Consider the following 21,881-nt stretch of genomic DNA (forward strand, 5'->3'; position numbering starts at 1 on the left):
CAACAATAACACGATTTAATAGCTTGAAACCACAATTTATAGCAAACATAGCCCTTTTTTGGTTAAAAGCAATTGAAATGAAGAAAAGTATCCCGGATTCGAAGAAAAAACACAACCCAATGTACGATGCTGAAACAGAAGCAAAATTCCATCCAATTCGCCCCGATCAACAAGGTCTGTGCCTTGCTCTGGAAGTTCAGGGAGCAACGGTGAAAGGCGGGCTACTGGAGGAAGGAAGTGGACACAACAAGACAGCATCAATGTGATGACCTACTATCACGAGTTGGAACACATCCTGGGTCTCCCAGAGGTATGTTAATGTAAACCTACCTCCGTGAGATTTCTTGAAATGCAAAAGCTATGCTCAAATAGTATATATGACGTTAAAAAATTTAATGATATTATTACAGGACACTATTTTCGTTTTATATTCTTAAAAGGCAAACAATATTTCCTGAAACTAGTGCATTTTTGCTGCCAACAAGTCAACATATAAACAGGTGTTCACAGTAATTAATACTGCTTAGTGTATTCCGTTGTACAAAATCATGATTTATGCTGATGTTCGTGCACTTAATCGCGATCGCAAGCTGGTGTCACTTTGAGCGGATGTATAATAGTATAATAATGATCACTAGGTGGCGACATATATCCAATGTTTGTATGGGCCGTATCGGGTATTGGGTAGAATCGGACAAACCACAAGTTATCACCAATAACTGGTTCAAATAACCTGAAATGACACGACAAGTTTACCAAATAGTGACACTAGCAACTGCCAAAGCATTGGTGCTCAATTGGGTGATGTTGTGGGAGTTGAAAATAAGGAGAACCATTAGACACATTTATCCCAATATTCTAACCAGAACAGGCAATGAAGCACGTTTCAGGGCAACTATTAAAACCACAAATGATACAGCTTGGTTATATGTATTTGTCGATCCATTAAGTTGTCATGCTCAGTTAAAGTGTATTTACAATTCAGACTGCAGTTGTATGTACAGTAATGATAACACATGAAAGCGAAAACAGCGAGTAATATTGGACGCAATATTTCATTTTAACATTACAGAAAAAACCTTATACGTGATGTGCAATTCTTAAACAACCCGCATTGTACAAAAATATGACAATGGAGGAATAAGGAAATATTTGAATATTTTAACCCGGAATTGCGAGAGTGTCTGCAAGGACCATGACTAATGTCATTTAAAGTTAGTTGATTAGGTGGAGCAGCAAAGCCGGAAGCAGGAGAATCAGAGTAGTAGCAATAGTTGGGGATGTCGATCCGCTTCCTAAACAACAACAACAGAAAGATAATTTAACCCTTAGATGCTCAAAATGTTTTGTGATCTCAATTTTTGGAATATATTACATTCGGAGTCGTTTGAGTGTGCATTAAGTTAGCAATTGTTTACCACAGCTTGACAATACCTTGATTGCATCCATCGCTGTTGCAGGTATGGTTGCATAGGTTGTACGTGACGTCGTTGACGGTAGTTGTGCTGCAGCCGTTTCCGCGGTTATAATAGGAACAACCTCGTGTAACCTCATGAGTGTATCCAGTTCGTTGCTGTGAACCTTAGAATATTGACAATAGTTGTAGAAAATAATTCCTAATAAGATTTAAATGAACATTAAAATTATTCAGAAAGACCAACATTCTAAAACTGTGCGTAGTTAAAGTATATACGGACAAAACTAGACGAAAGCAATGAGCCTCTTCTCATTTGCTTATCTGTTGCGTCCAATAAACAGGCAAATGTACAATACCAATGATTTTTTCCGTTTAAAACCCTGACCAATGCTTCAGTTTATGTTCTTACCTGATTTGTTTGAAGAAAGCAAATCTCCTTCCCTGCCATATTCAGATGTGTAACAAAACTCATGAGCTGGAGATTCGCACTTGGTTGCACGAGGCGGGTTGAAAAGGCAACTGTCGTAACCATATCTCTTGTCTGATTGACTTGTGCTGCACTGGATACATTTGCTGCGAACAGCTGAAACAAATATTTATGATCTTTGTGTGATGTTGCACAAAATGTGTCAAAAATGCTTTCACTTCATATATTTCATATAAGTGAACGAATCGCGTGTGTTTACCGAGCTAAATGTGTATGAGTTAGTTTACGAACGTATTAGACTAACATATCGCTTCTTCCTAAACTTACATCATGTGAATAAAATTCACTTACGCCAGTGGTCATTGCATCCGTCGGTGGTACAGCTTTCTTCACAAGTCACTTTCTTTGCGTTGGTGCTTCCCAGTGTTGTACTGGTGCAGGATTTCACAGAAGTGCTTGATTGGCGACAACCTCTCTCGACTGATGCACGTCTGATGTTCGGATCGGCTGAAGATAAATGTTGCCATTGCGATACCAACAAAGTTATGTTATGTCACAAATATGGTTACTTTATCAAATCCCTTCTGATTCAAATGGCTTTATTACTGAATAAGTCTTTGAAGGTGATATTTATAACCCAAGCATTTCATTACCTTTGTATCTGAGATCGTCCCTATCAGATTGGTAGTAGACCACCTTGGAATAGCACTGGTTAGCTGTGTTGGGACAAAGAGTGCGGCTCGTAGCGGTATAGCATGTGCTGGATGGCCCCGTCCCACTGCATTGAACGCAGTAAAGCGACTTGGTTTGACCACTTGTCAGTATTCCATTCGCTATGAAACATGTCATAATTTAAGCACTTTTTTGACGATATTAACATCTATTTTTTTAAAGAAAACGTTGATTAATAAATGTAATAACACTGTTGCTATGACACAAAATAAAATCATTACGTGTTCCAGTGTTGCAGTTGTCAGTATGACAGGTACTGATGCAAGTCTCCTCGGAAAAACCGGAAAAAATCGGGTCGGCAGGATCGGAAAATGAACATTGATTCTGGAATTTGTTGGTAGTTGTGCATCCTTTGCTAATATGGCTTCTAACGATGGTTCCACCTAAAAAAATTACTTTTAAAATGATAAATGTTTGTATGGCCTGCATGATCCTTATTTGTGGGAAAGCGAATACTGTAAGCTTGTTCCTTCACTAAATGCCCATCGTTATTTTCTAGCAATTCTTTAATAATGGTACTTGCAGTGTTCATTTTACTCACACACTTTGACGGTATCTAAAATGTAATTGCTTTGTTTACCAATATTATATTTATACTTTTAAATAATCAAAGAGTTACCTTAAACTGTGGAAACTTCGCAATTTTTCTGATAAAAATTAATGCACCACAGTTCTTTTTCTTTGTTCCTTGAATATACAAGCGCCTTTTGCAAGGATTCGGGTGATCTTGCAACTTTTAAATTTAGAATCATTTAAAATATTATATTGTTCTGTGTTCATAGCAATCTTATACCTGCTTAGGAATAGAGGTCTGACGCCTTTGATTTTTCAACTTGTTGCGATCTTTTGCATGTTGACATTCCAAAATTTTCCTTTGTTCAATAATGTAGGGGGTAAATGAGCTGTCCCAATGTATGTGACTTTTGGAATTGTCTTTGAAAACAATAAAATGTCAAATATTTTAAATTAAAGGACACAACAATTGAAACACTCTGAAAAGCAACAAAGTAAAATTTATATATAACAAATGATTTGTTTGACAAGGAAATGTATTTTGTTAATGTTGAAACTTCAAATTTCTTGACTAACATATTTGCTTGATCCATTGAACAGGCCCACTGTAAAATTGTTTTCATTTTATAACCAACAACTATACCACTCAATACTGAACTACCTGTATGTTTTCCTCAGTATCTGCCTGTGTGGCTTGCATGTCACTCTGCTTGACGTAAATAGATATATATACACTTTTCAAGAACAAACAACTTTACTAACCACTTCATTCAATTCATTTTTTGGATTGAATTCAGTCTTCACAAACTTAACTAAATATCTCGTTTTCTGTATTAAACCAGTGCCCTGCATTTTAAGACTTTCTCGAATTGCTTTACTTGTCTTCTCAACATGGTACTTGGCTCTCTTGGTCTAAGTTATTTGTAAAAATTACATACCCAAACTTATCTAGTAAACATAATGTGTACTTTTTGTGTCATGACAAACAACAACTTACCATGTTTTCAAACTTAGAAAATACCAGAACTTCAGACAGTGTGACTTTAAACTGACACATTTTGTTAGCATCCAGTTGACTTCTGTCAATGTCCCAAAGTGACTCATAGCAATCCGAATGGGCAATAATGTAAGGAATGCCTGCATCATTCCAGTGCACTGAGCTTTTATGCAAGTCTAAAAACGGTTATTTTTTTGATACAAAATAACAAAAAGCATCATGTTGAAAATTAGTTGTCTATTCAAATTTACCAGCATTAGTTGAATAAAAATAGTTGGACAGAAAGAAAAGAATTTGGAACTTAACTCACCATATGATTTAACAGAGGAGGTCTTAAAAGTTAATGCAAATGATTTTTTGAACTGGTTTAGCATATTTTCAGCCTTTTGCTTGGAGTCGTACCACTGAAAAAAAAACGGTGGTATAAATGAAATGGATGAACTAGCAATGTAATTCTTCTTGATGGCTACTAAAGCAAGTTTTTACACACAATTATAATTAACAAGAAGTTTTTACAGTTTTATACCTCGTTGGAACAATGCCGTTAGATACACTTAAACGTCTCGGATATCGTACAAAACTTAATAATACTAAGATCTATGCGACATCACATGGTTTTCATCAGTCCTGGTAAAGCCTGCTGTAAGAATGCAAACAATGTCGTTTGTGAGGCAACACGCACGATAGTGACGCACAATTGTGACGTAAATCTGGAGTTGGTTTTAACACAGAGACTGGGTTCTAGTGATTTCCCGTCAATTTGGAAGAAAAATACTTGGCTAAAGTTGACTTGCTGTTAGAGTTTATTTAGTGAACGATGCGTTTTGGAAGGAAAGCTGCTTGTTAAAATTTAAGGTAGGTAATTATGTATTAGTTTTGCAACCCACGTCAAATGATACCATTTTTATGCGGTTGTGTGTTATACCCCAGTTTGTGTATTAAACAACAACTTCCACAGATTCAGACATTGAAGTGTTAATCCTTATGCTTCTTTAATGTACTAACAATTCTTTAAATACTGGTATAAAAAACATTCTTAAGAAAGAGTTAAAAGTGTGATAACTGAACAGTTTCAGAACATGAAGATAAATGACCATGTCGGACAAAACAACCTAGATTCAGACCAGCAAGCAATTAAGTTACCAACTGTGATGTCAATCACCAGCTTTACTTCTATGCACTGCCAATAAAAATAAAATAAAAGGTAGCAGCAAGCACAAATGTTAAATTGGTTGACAGTGCTCAAAGAAGCTTAGTCAATTCAATGTCGAATCATATATGTATAAATATTTGAAAATATTGAAATATTTTCGAACTGTAACCAGCGTCCAGCGACTGACATACTGTGCTGACCTATAATTTTGTTTTTAAGTTAACCTTCATCTCTTGTCTTCAGCTTATTCTGTGCACAAACATACCTCACCAGGCCACAGTCTGGTGTGACCTGTGACGGACATGCAAACAATTAAAGTCATGGCAATGAAAAAAAATTGTGCACTCTTTTGAAAAAACCAGACAACCTCTTAACAGGTGAAGACACATGCCTTTGATTTGACAACATTTTTTAGTCTGATTTTATTTCATATTAATGCCATGGTTGTTTGATTTTCTTCAGGTTTCAGATCCTAATCCTTTTACTTTGGGTCCATGGATGATCATAGCATTCATAAAAATGTCGTATATGCCCGATTAACAGTTGATGACACAGATAAGATAAACATCTTCAGTCCTTTAGTTTTCTTTTGTTGTAAGTCATTTTATTATTCTTTGTTGTGTTTATATACTAAATTGTACCTAGTTCTTAAATCTTTGCACTTCAGGAGCAAAAATGTTATTGGGTTTGTTATTGTCAATTTTATTAAAAATATCGATAAATGGTTTATGACAGGCTGAAAAAGTTGCTCAACCAAAAAGTTTGCTTCTTCTTCATGCCAATTTTGATACTCTACGTAAGGTTTGTTTAACTTATTTGTCTGTATTTTGTAGGAGCTGTATGGAATAATAAAGCAATTGTCAGTTTTGTTGGATGATAAACTTCCTTCATGCATATTAACAGTGAGGTTAGTTAAAGCATATTTTTTGTGTTATTTTGATCTGTTGTACATTAAAATTATGTTTCTTATTCTTTCCTTAAGCAACCCAAATTGGTCCGGAAAGCTTTTACAAAAAACAGCAAAAATTACTACCATCAAACTAGAGTGTAGTCATTTGTGAGCCATTTTGATTTTGTTGTTTCCCAGCTTTGTTATAATCTGCTCCCTTAGAAAATATTGTCATGCACTTGCTTGACATAGTTTTTGTTAATGTTGGTGAAATAGACATAAAGTGCCTGCTTATAAAAAATATTTGTAACTCCTACTAATTTCCTAAAATAATGCACTGCACCCAACTTTTAACTGTAGGCCGCATCTCTGTATTTCTATGGAAAAGACTTTCCCGGTTGGGAAATGCCCTTCTCGAACTCCTGCGTAACAGAGTAAAATTATGTGTAACAATGCAATGGGTCATGCATGGGCGCCAGTGTTTTGGTTGAATGAGCGCAGATGAACAGGCTGTTGCCAGGGCGATTTTCAGCGTGTTTGGGGCAGTTTTACTATGGTTTTCAGGGTTATTAGTCAGGCAGTAAATTGGTAGCTAGGGTGCTGTTGAACATGTAGCTGAAAAACTACCCAAATATTGAGGTTGATTTTGTGAAAAAATGAATCACAGAAAGTATGTTCAATTTGTGATTTTCTGTTAGTGCCGACCCTTGCCTATGAATTCTGGTAACTTATAATTGAAATAACTACTTTAACTGCTCCCCCGGGGGCATTTTGACCCTCTGTTGGCCATTATTTTGGCCAAAAAAGCAGAAAAAAGTGTAGGTTTGTTTTGTGAAAAAATGAATCACAGAAAGTGCCCTCCATTTGCGATTAAGTGAAGCCACCAACCCTCCTCTACACAATTCATTAAGAATTAGATGTCTTGTAATTGTCTTGGGGCCCCACCGGGGCTGTTTGTGCACCCCCTAGGACTGACAATTTAGCAGTTAGCCTTTGCAAAACGCCCCAATGTGCTGTCTTAATGCAGCTGCAATCAATTTTTTTTCTGTTTAGCAATAGTAGTCCCCCTCTATGAGTCATCAGACCCGGCAATTGTTTTTGGCAAACAAGAGAAACTGTAACCAGGTGCACAATGACAAATGACTTGTAAAACTCAATTTTTAGGATTTAATTGTGAGATGCGGCCTGTATAGTTGTGATTTTTCGTTTCCAAATATTGTTAGTTTATATATAAATCCTATTTAATTTTGCAGGTTGAAGCGAAATAACAACACCTTATCAGACTGTTGTAAAGTCATCATGTAATGCAAACACCTCCTTCAAAATAGAAATATTTTGTAAAGGTGACAATATATGTATTGTGAACTCTCTTATGCTTTGAATGTGCTGATCACTGATCTTTGTTTTCCTAAAACTTTACCTTCTTGCTGCCACAGTATGATGCAATCTAATTACCACTTTTTTCTTTTTTGAGATTTGTAACCACTATTATAACATTTCTGTTTTGTGCAAGAAACATTGCTTCTGATAAATATGCTGGCTATCAACATTTTTATAAAACTTGACCAATAAAGAGTCTAATTTTGAATAAATATTTCATTTACAGTGATTGTTTCTTTCATTTCTTGTTCTGTAATACATTTGCATTGCTACATTTGTGCAGTTTTGTAGGAGTGAAAAAGACCACGCAAGGGTGTAACAGTAAAATATGTAGGTTGCAGTGGGTGGGTAAACGCAGATTAGTGGTGGAAATTACCACCGCTGAAGGTGTTAATCCTCAAGCGTGGAGTTTTCCACCCCAACCCTATTTATTCCATAAATCCAAGCTACGGTGGAATTATCCATCGTAGCTTGGAATTATGGGACCACCCCTCGGGTTGGTAAACTCCACGTTTTTGATTTACAACGTGGGATATAAAGTGGGAACATGAAATCACGTAACGATTGAGTGTTATGTCCAGCTTCACACCCATATATGGTCAAAAACAGCATGACACTTCACTGAATGGAAAATGTGGTCTTCAGTTTGGCACACGCGAAATGCGTTTCACTCTTGATACATTCCCCGCTTTTCGCGATCACAACCTGGCGATGACAAGGGCTCCACTCCGAAAATGGTGATATCGTTTTACGTCCACTTTTGTACATTTGTTTTGGTAAACAGTGGAATGGGGGAGAACGTGGAGGCGCGGAACCCGCACCAATGAACAACAACATTTTCTTGTAACAGAATTGGCCACCGGTGCTCTTGATAAAGTCAAGGCCGATTTTAAGTGTTCACCCGAATAATTTCCTGCACGGATGCCCGTGACTTGCTTGGTGTCGGCTTTTAATGGAAGGTGTTCACCATCTGCGTTGTGAGTTGTTGACTTGTTGGTTTGGGCGAAACCTCGGCAGGCCGGACAACTAAAAACCGTCGAAATCGCAGCTAGCTTCACTGCAAATTCGAACTAGGCTCGGCTAAAAGTGTGTTTTTAGGTTCGAATAGCTCGGGATAAAATGGTACGTGAAAGTAACAGGATGAGAAGTTTTACCTTATTACCTCACCAACTGGTTTCTCAGTGCACATTCGCCATGAGTTCGCTCCTACCGATGAAACTTCTAACATCGACATCCAAAAACTTAAAATATCGACATACAATTGGTAAACAAACAGCCGAGGGGCGTCTTTAGAATCCCTGTTTAGTGTGGCTTATATCCCAATTGCCACTCGAAAACCAACCAGGAAAGGCGTTGTTTTGGCGACGGTCATTGGCACATCAGTGTCACGCGATAAGAAGGCGGAAAGAAGAAACGTGAAAAAATGAATAATAAAATAGTGGAACTGTTAATAAAATATAACATTGTGCTGTGGAAACTGTGATCGCAGGTATTTTCACTACAGTTATACAACACATGAAGCAAAGGAACCATAATGATTATTGAGCTGCAGAGGGTGTAGTTGGTTACTGAGTCTGGTCTAGCTGCTAGTATAGTCAGGCGAAAGGTTCTTACAAAATTTGTGTTATACAAGAAAACTTTACTTTTAACATAATAACCAAACTGAAACGTGATTGGGCAAACAATTCAATTTTGTCTGAGATAGACCCATAGCAAGCTCTGCTATATTGACTTGTAAAGCCAAAATAAAACAGCCTTGATCGGAAATACGTCAATACGCAAGGTGATAAACCGTAATTTATGGACCGAGAGCAATTTATCCTGCATTGACATTATACGTTAAGCAGAAATAGAAGAGACTTGACAGGAAATGCGTATAAGTGAGGTAATAAAACACTATACAGAATATTATTTAATCGAGAAGGCTGAGCATTGAATTGAGCTAAGCAGGTTTATTAGCAAACAATACAAGGTTGTTACCGATATTTGTCAGGATTAGATTTGCTGTTTATACGCAGACGCTGGTGCAGTGATTTTTTCCTGTTACAAGACAACACAATGTTTTTCCATCCTTAAAACCCCAGTTTGTATCGCTGCAAATTCAGGTTGTCAGTAATGAAATGATTCACTTCTGTGCGCTTGGTAAATAAATTTCGAAAAGTGGCAAACGTTATTGTCGTTTGTGCATAACTGTTTAGTAAATTATTAGGGGTCAATACGATTGTGCTCATCAGATAAACATCATGTAAAAAACGACTTCGTCAGTTTCAGACACAAATTAAGTCTACTTTTAATGACACAAATGACTCACAAAAACAAGAGCGAATTCTTTTATTTACTTTTTGTCATGATTAGCCTTTTAAATTTTGAGAATATTAAACCTGTAACGAAGTTATTAAACCTGTACCGAAAAAAAGTACAAATTTTACTAATTTCTGAATCATAACAGATTTAAGGTGCAATTGTTTTAAAAGTTCTTGCTACAAAATGGATGAAAATGCAATGGAAATAGTTCCAGCCACAAACGTTTCTGTGAAAATTGAAATTCCTTTAAAATTTTCTGATGCCAAAGCGAAGCTTGAAATCCAAAATGGCCAATACTCTGTGTATATGGAGGGTCAACTGTGGCCTTTGTCCACCGATTTGTTTGCAAAGTTTGACCCCAAGAAGCTTGTTTTGGCTGGTGGGACTGTGGCTGCAGTCTGTTATGCAATTTTCCGGCTTGGTTCTAGGGCCTACAACTTCAGACCGGGAAGTCTAGCTTTTACACTTGAATTTTCCCCGGACGAAGAACCACAAATGGTGAAAAAGGTTGAATCGGGGGAATATTGCAAATGGATTTGTGAAGAATATGAGGAGGTGTGCAAAGAGTTAAATATTCACCATCTCAACACAGTAAACTTAAGTAAGTAGACACATATTTGCAAACCATCTTGACGTAGAGAATATTTGGCTCCATGTATTTAAATAAAGGTTTATCAAAAGTAAATTAATATACATAGCCCATTTTGTTTAATTGATACCCACATGCTTTGTCAAGAAAAGGTTTAAAATGCAAATTTTTTGGAAAAATAACTATGACAGGGCTATTTATGGACGATCTGCTCGTATTTAAAATGACACACAACGAATGCTAACAACCAGCGTCAGTGCGATGTTTATTCAGAATGAAAAACACAGAAATATTGAAACTGGTGACTGCTCTAATCAGTCGATTACCACCAACCTTTTTTTTGAAGGAGATCAAAACGCACGCATGACGCACAATTTGGAAAATGCAAAAATTTCCGATGGCAAAGTGGCGATCAATAGTTTTTCGAAAATTGAAATCGAAAGTGGAGCTCAAGTAAATCCAGGTACACAATCAATTATTGAAGGCAGTGTAAATTAGTCTTTAACTTCTTTTTCTTATGAGTGCTCTTGTTTGCAGAACTTATGGCAGCAGCTGGTTCATCGTCAGGAAAAAGTGAGTATAGACTTTTGTATCATCACTTCCTGACATGCGTAAACAATCTGCTACATTTGCAATTTAAATTATCGATAAATGCACTAAATTAAGGCAAGTTTTTCTGTTTGTCTTGTTGTGAACTATCAGACACATCCGGATATATCAACTTGAGAGGTGCAGAAATCAAGGGAGGCGTAGTTGCCGTCGGTAAATTGCAAGAAGTGACTTTCCGGGCACCTACAGCAACAAGTGAACAAAAAGAGCCCAAGAAAGAGTCTGGTTGAAAAGTGCTTTTCGCGATCGATACAATAACAATCTTGTGTAACCACCGAAAACCCGGCAATTTTTATTAATATTATTGTATATATCAACATGCATAAGTCTAAAAAATGAAATCGAGCTTGTACAGTGGTCATAAACAATCTACAGAGTTGTCTTGATTTTGAACGTATAATTGTGCTATTATTACATATTTTTACATATATCATGGACATAAAATGTTACTTTACCCAGAAAGGCATATTACTGCGCAGTATACCGAGTACAGTATTTTTAAAGGGTTCGGGCGTTAACTATAGCTGTAATGTATATTTAACATCTACACAATTTCCAATCTACCTTTAATGCTTCTCACTTAAGCCTGCAAAAATGTGTTTGTGTAATTTGATCTTTTGTAGATTGGTAATAAAACAAGATATTGCATCACTTTATTCAATGCTGATTTAGGAAAGGGCCATCGGAGCATGTTGTGAAAAAAAAGTAAAAAAAAACACTATCCAAGCATAGAAAATCTTATAATTCTAGGCTCCAAAATAAGTCGATATTCGAAAACTAAGTTGTTGTACCTCATTTATGACGTGGGTTGCAAAAAGGTCGTGAATAAACAAATAATCAGTAAGCAACGTTGACGATTACTTCAACTCGACAACAATAACACGATTTAATAGCTTGAAACCACAATTTATAGCAAACATAGCCCTTTTTTGGTTGAAAGCAATTGAAATGAAGAAAAGCATCCCGGATTCGAAGAAAAAACACAACCCAATGTACGATGCTGAAACAGAAGCAAAATTCCATCCAATTCGCCCCGATCAACAAGGTCTGTGCCTTGCTCTGGAAGTTCAGGGAGCAACGGTGAAAGGCGGGCTACTGGAGGAAGGAAGTGGACACAACAAGACAGCATCAATGTGATGACCTACTATCACGAGTCGGAACACATCCTGGGTCTCCCAGAGGTATGTTAATGTAAACCTACCTCCGTGAGATTTCTTGAAATGCAAAAGCTATGCGTAAACAGCATATGACGTTAAAAAATTTGATGATATTATTACAGGACACTATTTTCGTTTTATATTCTTAAAAGGCAAACTATATTTCCTGAAACTAGTGCATTTTTGCTGCCAACAAGTCAACATATAAACAGGTGTTCACAGTAATTAATACTGCTTAGTGTATTCCGTTGTACAAAATCATGATTTATGCTGATGTTCGTGCACTTAATCGCGATCGCAAGCTGGTGTCACTTTGAGCGGATGTATAATAGTATAATAATCATCACTAGATGGCGACATATATCCAATGTTTGTATGGGCCGTATCGGGTATTTGGTAGAATCGGACAAATCACAAGACATCACCAATAACTGGTTCAAATAACCTGAAATGACACGACAAGTTTACCAAATAGTGACACTAGCAACTGCCAAAGCATTGGTGCTCAATCGGGTGATGTTGTGGGAGTTGAAAATAAGGAGAACCATCAGACACATTTATCCCAATATTCTAACCAGAACAGGCAATGAAGCACGTTTCAGGGCAACTATTAAAACCACAAATGATACAGCTTGGTTATATTTATTTGTCGATCCATTAAGTTGTCATGCTCAGTTAAAGTGTATTTACAAATCAGACTGCAGTTGTATGTACAGTAATGATAACACATGAAAGCGAAAACAGCGAGTAATATTGGACGCAATATTTCATTTTTACATTACAGAAAAAACCTTGTACGTGATGTGCAATTTTTAAAAAACCCGCATTTTACAAAAATATGACAAGGGTGGAATAAGGAAATATTTGAATATTTTAACCCGGAATTACGAGAGTGTCTGCAAGGACCATGACTAATGTCATTTAAAGTTAACTGATTAGGTGGAGCAGCAAAGCCGGAAGCAGGAGAATCAGAGTAGTGGCAGCAGTTGGGGATGTCGATCCGCTTCCTAAACAACAACAACAACAACAGAAAGATAATTTAACCCTTAGATGCTCAAAATGTTTTGTGATCTCAATTTTTGGAATATATTACTTTCGGAGTCGTTTGAGTGTGCATTAGGCTAGCAATTGTTTACCACAGCTTGACAATGCCCATTTCGTGGTACCTTGATTGCATCCATCGCTGTTGCAGGTATGGCTGCATAGGTTGTATTTGACGTCGTTGACGGTAGTTGTGCTGCAGCCGTTTCCGCGGTTATAATAGGAACAACCTCGTGTAACCTCATGAGTGTATCCAGTTCGTTGCTGTGAACCTTAGAATATTGACAACAGTTGTAGAAAATAAGTTCTAATAAGATTTAAAAAGAACATTAAAATTATTCAGAAAGACCAACATTCTAAAACTGTGCGTAGTTAAGGTATATACGGACAAAACTAGACGAAAGCAATGAGCCTCATCCATTTGCTTATCTGTTGCGCCTAATAAACGGGCAAATGCACAATACCAATGATTTTTTCCGTTTAAAACCCTGACCAATGCTTCAGTTTATGTTCTTACCTGATTTGTTTGAAGAAAGCAAATCTCCTTCCCTGCCATATTCAGATGTGTAACAAAACTCATGAGCTGGAGATTCGCACTTGGTTGCACGAGGCGGGTTGAAAAGGCAACTGTCGTAACCATATCTCTTGTCTGATTGACTTGTGCTGCACTGGATACATTTGCTGCGAACAGCTGAAACAAATATTTATGATCTTTGTGTGATGTTGCACAAAATGTGTCAAAAATGCTTTCACTTCATATATTTCATAAGTGAACGAATCGCGTGTGTTTACCGAGCTAACGGTCGGAAGTAGCCTATCAATTAGCTTCAGTCTGCTGCTGGTTTTAGAGCTTGTTAGAGTTGTTTCCTTCAAGTGTACTAGCCGTTTTGCCTAAAATGCTTTCTGCATTTCCCAAGTATAGCTCGTATAAGGAACTTTAGACGTAGTCAGTGGGATTGATGTGTTATGTTGGTTTCTCTGTTCGCACAACCTCCGCTTTACATCACTTGTTGCAACTGACGCTCCTGATGGGTGGGCGATGACTCAGGATATTTTTGATGCGACGACTGTTGCAAAAACTTATACTGTAATATAGTACACTTGACGATAAATGAAAAGTCGCCACAAAGTGCAAGACATGTATGACAATGGTAAACAAACTGTATCCAAATTCCCACTTATGCAGGTTGACGATTAAACCGTGGTCCGAAAGTCGTTGAAAAAGCTGTTTCAGATGCTCCAGGGAGCTGCATGTGTCAGACTTGCAACAAGAATGTCGAAGAAAATGGCAATGGCACGGTTTGTTGCACAGGCGAAACACTGCAGTTCGGTCGCCACAAGTTGTCACCGACATTTGTTAGTGGAATGGATTTTGTCTTCCCCGAAACGTGCATTGATGGGTTGGCGCTGTGTTTTGTTTTTGCTTGTAAGACTAAAACAAAAAGTTTCTCTCCCGGCTTAATGCTAATATGTTCGTGTTGTTAACAGCACCACTAACAAATGACTACTTTGTGCACAATGCGATTTCAAAACTCCACATAGAAGTAACAGTACTAGTTTTTGCCACAGTCATCACATCATAAAGCATCCTGAGTCATCGTCCACACAACAGCGTCATTTACAACAAGTGATGCAAAGCGGGGGTTGCGCGAACTGAAAAACCAACGTAACATATCAATCCCACTTATTACGTACAAAGTTCCTCATGCAAGCCTTACTTGGGCAATGCAGAAAGCACTTATAGCTAGACGGTTACACTTGTAAGACAGATTAAAATTCACACGTTGGAGGAAACTGTCATTTGAAAACCAGTGAGGATTTATTATAATTTCAGTTTTTAAAACCAGACGCTTCCGGTATAGTTGCTGTAGCTGCAAATCAAGGTTGCCAGTGATACAATAATTCACAATTGCCTTTACTAGAAAGGTGACAAAAGTTCTTATCGTTTGTGCGCAAATGTTTAGTGAAAAATGAGTAGGGTCAATACGATTGTGCTCATTGCAGAAAAACATTTCGTACAAAATAAATTTGTTATTGAAAACAGATTTAAGCTAAAATTGTTTAAAATCTCTTGCTACAAAATGGGTGAAAATGCAATGCAAATAGTTCCAGCCACGAACGATTCTATGAAAATTGAAATTCCTTTGAAATTTCCTGATGCCAAAGCGAAGCTTGAAATCCAAAATGGCCAATACTCTGTGTATATTGAGGGTCAACTGTGGCCTTTGTCTACCGATTTGTTTACAAAGTTTGACCCCAAGAAGCTTGTTACAGTTGGGGGGACTATGGCTGCAGTCTGTTATGCAATTTTCCGTCTTGGTTGTAGGGCCTACAACTTCAGACCGGGAAGTCTAGCTTTCACACTTGAATTTTCCCCGGACGAAAAACCACGAATGGTGAAAAAGGTTGAATCAGGGGAATATTATAAACTGATTTGTGAAGAATTTGTGGAGGTGTGCAAAGAGTTAAATATTCCCCATCTCAACACAGTAAACTTAAGTAAGTAGACACATATTTGCAAACGATCTTGACGTAGAGAATATTTGGCTCCATGTATTTAAATAAAGGTTTATTAAAAGTATATTAATATACATAGCCCATTTTGTTTGATTGATACCCACATGCTTTGTCAAGAAAAGGGTTAAAATGCAAATTTTTTGTTAAAATAACTATGACAGGGCTATTTATGGTCGATCTGCTCGTATTCAAAATTACACACAACGAATGCTAACAACCAGCGTCATTGCGATGTTTATTCAGAATGAAAAACACAGAAATATTAAAGCTGGTGACTGCTCTAATCAGTCGATCACCACCAATCTTTTTTTTGAAGGAGATCAAAACGCACGCATGACGTGCAGTTTGGAAAATGCAAAAATTTCCGGTGACAAAGCGGCGATCAATAGTATTTCGAATATTGAAGTCGAAAGTGGAGCTCAAGTAAATCCAGGTACACAATGAATTATTGAAGGCAATGTAAATTAGTCTTTAACTTCCTTTTCTTATAAGTGCTCTTGTTTGCAGAACTTCTGGCAGCAGTTGGTTCATCGTCAGGAATAAGTGAGTATATACTTTTGTACCTTCACTTGCTGACACTACGCAGGACAATCTGCTACATTTGCAATTTAAATTATCGATAAATGCACTAAATTAAGGCAAGTTTTTCTGTTTTTCTTGTTGTGAACTATCAGACACATTCGGATATATCAACTTGAGAAGTGCAGAAATCAAGGGAGGCATAGTTGCCGTCGGTCAATTGAAAGAATTGACTTTCCGGGGACCTACAGCAACAAGTGAACAAAGAGAGCCCGAGAAAGAGTCTGGTTGAAAAGTGCTTTTCGCGATCGATATACCTAATAACAATCTTGTGTAACCACTGAAAACCCGGCAATTTTTATTAATATTATTGTACATATTAACATGCATAAGTCTAAAAAATGAAATCGAGCTTGTACAGTGGTCATAAACAATCTACAGAGTTGTCTTGATTTTGAACGTATAATTGTGCTATTATTACATATTTTTACATATATCATGAACATAAAATGTTACTTTACCCAGAAAGGCATATTACTGCGCAGTATACCGAGTACAGTATTTTTAAAGGGTTCGGGCGTTAACTATAGCTGTAGTATATATTTAACATCTACACAATTTCCAATATACCTTTAATGCTTCTCACTTAAACCTGCAAAAATGTGTTTGTGTAATTTGATCTTTTGTGGATTGGTAATAAAACAAGATATTGCATCACTTTATTCAATGCTGATTTAGGAAAGGGCCATCGGAGCATGTTGTGAAAAAAAAGTTAAAAAAAACACTATCCAAGCATGGAAAATGTTATAATTCTAGGCTCCAAAATAAGTCGATATTCGAAAACTAAGTTGTTGTACCTCATTTATGATGTGGGTTGCAAAAAGCTCGTGAATAAACGAATAATCAGAAAGCAACGTTGACGATTACTTCAACTCGACAACAATAACACGATTTAATAGCTTGAAACCACAATTTATAGCAAACATAGCCCTTTTTTGGTTAAAAGCAATTGAAATGAAGAAAAGTATCCCGGATTCGAAGAAAAAACACAACCCAATGTACGATGCTGAAACAAAAGCAAAATTCCATCCAATTCGCCCCGATCAACAAGGTCTGTGCCTTGCTCTGGAAGTTCAGGGAGCAACGGTGAAAGGCGGGCTACTGGAGGAAGGAAGTGGACACAACAAGACAGCATCAATGTGATGACCTACTATCACGAGTTGGAACACATCCTGGGTCTCCCAGAGGTATGTTAATGTAAACCTACCTCCGTGAGATTTCTTGAAATGCAAAAGCTATGCTCAAATAGTATATATGACGTTAAAAAATTTAATGATATTATTACAGGACACTATTTTCGTTTTATATTCTTAAAAGGCAAACAATATTTCCTGAAACTAGTGCATTTTTGCTGCCAACAAGTCAACATATAAACAGGTGTTCACAGTAATTAATACTGCTTAGTGTATTCCGTTGTACAAAATCATGATTTATGCTGATGTTCGTGCACTTAATCGCGATCGCAAGCTGGTGTCACTTTGAGCGGATGTATAATAGTATAATAATGATCACTAGGTGGCGACATATATCCAATGTTTGTATGGGCCGTATCGGGTATTGGGTAGAATCGGACAAACCACAAGTTATCACCAATAACTGGTTCAAATAACCTGAAATGACACGACAAGTTTACCAAATAGTGACACTAGCAACTGCCAAAGCATTGGTGCTCAATTGGGTGATGTTGTGGGAGTTGAAAATAAGGAGAACCATTAGACACATTTATCCCAATATTCTAACCAGAACAGGCAATGAAGCACGTTTCAGGGCAACTATTAAAACCACAAATGATACAGCTTGGTTATATGTATTTGTCGATCCATTAAGTTGTCATGCTCAGTTAAAGTGTATTTACAATTCAGACTGCAGTTGTATGTACAGTAATGATAACACATGAAAGCGAAAACAGCGAGTAATATTGGACGCAATATTTCATTTTAACATTACAGAAAAAACCTTATACGTGATGTGCAATTCTTAAACAACCCGCATTGTACAAAAATATGACAATGGAGGAATAAGGAAATATTTGAATATTTTAACCCGGAATTGCGAGAGTGTCTGCAAGGACCATGACTAATGTCATTTAAAGTTAGTTGATTAGGTGGAGCAGCAAAGCCGGAAGCAGGAGAATCAGAGTAGTAGCAATAGTTGGGGATGTCGATCCGCTTCCTAAACAACAACAACAACAACAGAAAGATAATTTAACCCTTAGATGCTCGAAATGTTTTGTGATCTAAATTTTTGGTATATATTACATTCGGAGTCGTTTTGAGTGTGCATTAAGCTAGCAATTGTTTACCACAGCTTGACAATGCCCATTTCGTGGTACCTTGATTGCATCCATCGCTGTTGCACGTTTGGTTGCATAGGTTGTACGTGACGTCGTTGACGGTAGTTGTGCTGCAGCCGTTTCCGCGGTTGTAATAGGAACAACCTCTTGTAACCTCATGAGTGTATCCAGTTCGTTGCTGTGAACCTTAGAATATTGACAATAGTTGTAGAAAATAATTCCTAATAAGATTTAAATGAACATTAAAATTATTCAGAAAGACCAACATTTTAAAACTGTGCGTAGTTAAAGTATATACGGACAAAACTAGACGAAAGCAATGAGCCTCTTCTCATTTGCTTATCTGTTGCGTCCAATAAACAGGCAAATGTACATTACCAATGATTTTTTCCGTTTAAAACCCTGACCAATGCTTCAGTTTATGTTCTTACCTGATTTGTTTGAAGAAAGCAAATCTCCTTCCCTGCCATATTCAGATGTGTAACAAAACTCATGAGCTGGAGATTCGCACTTGGTTGCACGAGGCGGGTTGAAAAGGCAACTGTCGTAACCATATCTCTTGTCTGATTGACTTGTGCTGCACTGGATACATTTGCTGCGAACAGCTGAAACAAATATTTATGATCTTTGTGTGATGTTGCACAAAATGTGTCAAAAATGCTTTCACTTCATTTATTTCATAAGTGAACGAATCGCGTGTGTTTACCGAGCTAAATGTGTATGAGTTTGTTTACGAACGTATTAGACTAACATATCGCTTCCTCCTAAACTTTCATCATGTGATTAAAATCCACTTACGCCAGTGGTCATTGCATCCGTCGGTGGTGCAGCTCTCTTCACAAGTCACTTTCTTTGCGTTGGTGCTTCCCAGTGTTGTGCTGGTGCAGGATTTCACAGAAGTGATTGATTGGCGACAACCTCTCTCGACAGATGCACGTCTGATGTTCGGATCGGCTGAAGATAAATTTTGCCATTGCGATACCAACAAAGTTATGTTTTGTCACAAATATGGTTACTTTATCAAAACCCTTCTGATTCAAATGGCTTTATTACTGAATAAGTCTTTGAAGGTGATATTTATAACCCAAGGCTTTCATTACCTTTGCATCTGAGATCGTCCTTATCAGATTGGTAGTAGACCACCTTGGAATAACACTGGTTCGCTGTGTTGGGACAAAGAGTGCGGCTCGTAGCGGTATAGCATGTGCTTGATGGCCCCGTCCCACTGCATTGAACGCAGTAAAGCGACTTGGTTTCACCACTCGCCAGTATTCCATTCGCTATAAAACATGTCATGATTAAAGCAACACGTTGCCTTAGTTCAGTTTGGAAACTTTTTTGACGATATTAACATCTATTTCAAATCAACACGTTGATAAATATTACTAAAAGTTCATCAATAAATGTAATAACACTGTTGCTATGACACAAAATAAAATCATTACGTGTTCCAGTGTTGCAGTTGTCGGTATGACAAGTACTGATGCAAGTCTCCTCGGAAAAACCGGAAAAAATCGGGTCGGCAGGATCGGAAAATGAACATTGATTCTGGAATTTGTTGTTAGATGTGCATCCTTTGCTAATACGGCTTCTAACGATGGTTCCACCTAAAAAAAAATTACTTTTAAAATGATAAATGTTTGTTTAGTTGGGTAATCACGCACGTAAGAGCGAAGATGAGCATATCTATTGAAACGAAACAAATCAACAAGTGCTGTTTGTGAAAGTAAAATTTAAAAGATTTTTAAAGGTGGCTAGAAAAACTATACTTACTTGCATCATACATGTTGGTTTTGGTCGTTGTGCAAAACACTTCACTTGCTGGGTTGGATAATGGGCACTGTCTGCCTGTGGTTTTGGTCGCACAGCTGGAATCAACTTCCTCATTGCATTGAATGCACGAGCGGTAAGTAACTGGATCTGTAACATGTTTTTATTAGCAATAATTAATCAACCATGATCCAGTGTTATACCTTTAGTTGCGCAAGTGGCTCCACTGTATCCTGTGTGGCATGTACACGTACCTCTGAAGTAGTTACAATATCCGTTTACGCAGGTAGAGGGACAGTTCACCAAAGTTCCTGTACGAAACCGATTAAAACAGTTGTGTATCTTATTTGTTTCTTCTTGTTTCTAGCTTTATTTTACTACTAGCAGGAAAATATTGATTTACTGCAATCTTTTTTTTTAAGCAAAGTATTTCTTTTAGTATTTCTCTGTGACTTCGGTCTGTTCAGTTCCTTATAATGATGGAGCAACAACAATCGCGTGATGATGATGGCATAAATTTTGCCGAAACGTCTTCTTTTAAACATGACAGTGTTAATAACAATATGGGCCAGTCTATTTATACACAGAATTATGAGAAAACCCGTGAGTTGTGTTCCTATTTCTTTCACTTGTGTAGTTTTCCAAGTGGCAGATTTTTTATAGGTCAAACTTACTCGTAGTGATCGTATTGCAATTTTTTCCATTACATGGATAGTAACACGTAGTAACTCCTCTCGAAATGTCGACAGTACATGCAGAGGTGGTTGGAATACTGGAAGTGGTTGAATCAAAATCGGAACCTAATAAACTTCCTCTTACCAAGCGTCGATCAACCGATGTCGAGATTCCTGCAGATTCAATCCTACATTATATGTGCCACGGTTCGTTTAGTAAACTTTGTGTAGTGTGGGGTTACCATCGGAAAAATCCATTGTAACCAGGCAATAACTGTTCGTCTCATTTAAAAAGACACTGCTGACTAACGTAACATTGTCGTAGCAATCATTGGAATTTATTGGGTTTCCCTGAAATCGGCTGTCCGAACAACTGTAACAGGTCACTTGAGCTGAAATAGAAGACATGCCATTACATATACGAAAAAAATAGTTTAAACTTGTGTGACAAAGAACTTACCATTTACAATTGCAAGACCTCCAATGGCCACCAAGAACCAAAGAAATTGCATAGTTTTGTTTACTACAAACTTTGCTTAAAATTGTTACTGAAACACACAAAATATTCTTTTTGTTGAACTTGGTATGTCGTACTTTTCTTAACATCCACAAATTTAGTATTTAATTCAGCATCGCAAGCAATAAAGTACTGCCTGCTACTCACGGGCAAAATAACATAGGCACACAACCACCTCTCTTTTCTGTAGAAGCCACTCTATATTTAGTCCCAACGTAGGCAGTCGTTTGACATCCGACGTCGCGAATCGCTCACTTACATGGAAACAAAACGACACATAAGGCAAATAAATTGTTGTTGGAAACACATAATTCTGTGCACCA

General features: G+C 37.3%; 5 protein-coding genes and 1 long non-coding RNA gene across 6 annotated transcripts; 3 read left to right on the top strand and 3 right to left on the bottom strand.

Moving 5' to 3' along the window:
- Positions 1-942: 942 nt before the first annotated feature.
- LOC145902991 (uncharacterized) lies at positions 943-4,460 on the bottom strand. The gene is made up of 10 exons (XM_082991082.1): positions 4,397-4,460; positions 4,087-4,262; positions 3,852-4,001; positions 3,033-3,132; positions 2,798-2,959; positions 2,498-2,677; positions 2,196-2,351; positions 1,827-2,000; positions 1,435-1,581; positions 943-1,295 (listed from the first exon to the last, which is right to left on the bottom strand). The coding sequence occupies exons 1-10, from the start codon at positions 4,458-4,460 to the stop codon at positions 1,216-1,218; spliced, it is 1,389 nt and encodes a 462-aa protein (XP_082847208.1). The 3' UTR covers positions 943-1,215.
- Positions 4,461-4,844: 384 nt separating this feature from the next.
- On the top strand, positions 4,845-7,688 carry LOC145903361 (uncharacterized). Its single transcript, XR_014402640.1, has 6 exons — positions 4,845-4,941; positions 5,157-5,290; positions 5,483-5,616; positions 5,702-5,833; positions 6,073-6,146; positions 7,382-7,688. It is a non-coding gene; the product is annotated as an uncharacterized LOC145903361 (long non-coding RNA).
- Positions 7,689-9,961: 2,273 nt separating this feature from the next.
- Positions 9,962-11,643, top strand: LOC145903541 (uncharacterized). Its single transcript, XM_082991626.1, has 4 exons — positions 9,962-10,413; positions 10,748-10,864; positions 10,939-10,974; positions 11,104-11,643. Exons 1-4 carry the CDS (start codon positions 9,996-9,998, stop codon positions 11,238-11,240), a joined length of 708 nt encoding a protein of 235 aa, XP_082847752.1. The 5' UTR covers positions 9,962-9,995; the 3' UTR covers positions 11,241-11,643.
- A 1,178-nt stretch (positions 11,644-12,821) lies between these two features.
- On the bottom strand, positions 12,822-14,106 carry LOC145903577 (uncharacterized). The gene is made up of 4 exons (XM_082991670.1): positions 14,001-14,106; positions 13,726-13,899; positions 13,334-13,480; positions 12,822-13,174 (listed from the first exon to the last, which is right to left on the bottom strand). The coding sequence occupies exons 2-4, from the start codon at positions 13,846-13,848 to the stop codon at positions 13,136-13,138; spliced, it is 309 nt and encodes a 102-aa protein (XP_082847796.1). The 5' UTR covers positions 13,849-13,899; positions 14,001-14,106; the 3' UTR covers positions 12,822-13,135.
- A 1,150-nt stretch (positions 14,107-15,256) lies between these two features.
- Positions 15,257-16,952, top strand: LOC145903523 (uncharacterized). Its single transcript, XM_082991607.1, has 4 exons — positions 15,257-15,707; positions 16,042-16,158; positions 16,233-16,268; positions 16,400-16,952. Exons 1-4 carry the CDS (start codon positions 15,290-15,292, stop codon positions 16,534-16,536), a joined length of 708 nt encoding a protein of 235 aa, XP_082847733.1. The 5' UTR covers positions 15,257-15,289; the 3' UTR covers positions 16,537-16,952.
- Positions 16,953-18,092: 1,140 nt separating this feature from the next.
- On the bottom strand, positions 18,093-21,591 carry LOC145903550 (uncharacterized). The gene is made up of 11 exons (XM_082991638.1): positions 21,502-21,591; positions 21,284-21,433; positions 21,042-21,215; positions 20,571-20,678; positions 20,371-20,517; positions 20,043-20,204; positions 19,698-19,877; positions 19,396-19,551; positions 19,029-19,202; positions 18,637-18,783; positions 18,093-18,476 (listed from the first exon to the last, which is right to left on the bottom strand). The coding sequence occupies exons 1-11, from the start codon at positions 21,551-21,553 to the stop codon at positions 18,397-18,399; spliced, it is 1,530 nt and encodes a 509-aa protein (XP_082847764.1). The 5' UTR covers positions 21,554-21,591; the 3' UTR covers positions 18,093-18,396.
- Between the last annotated feature and the right edge of the window lie 290 nt (positions 21,592-21,881).

This window comes from Ascidia mentula, chromosome 5, assembly GCF_947561715.1.
Source record: "Ascidia mentula chromosome 5, kaAscMent1.1, whole genome shotgun sequence".
NCBI classification, from domain to species: Eukaryota; Metazoa; Chordata; class Ascidiacea; order Phlebobranchia; family Ascidiidae; genus Ascidia; species Ascidia mentula.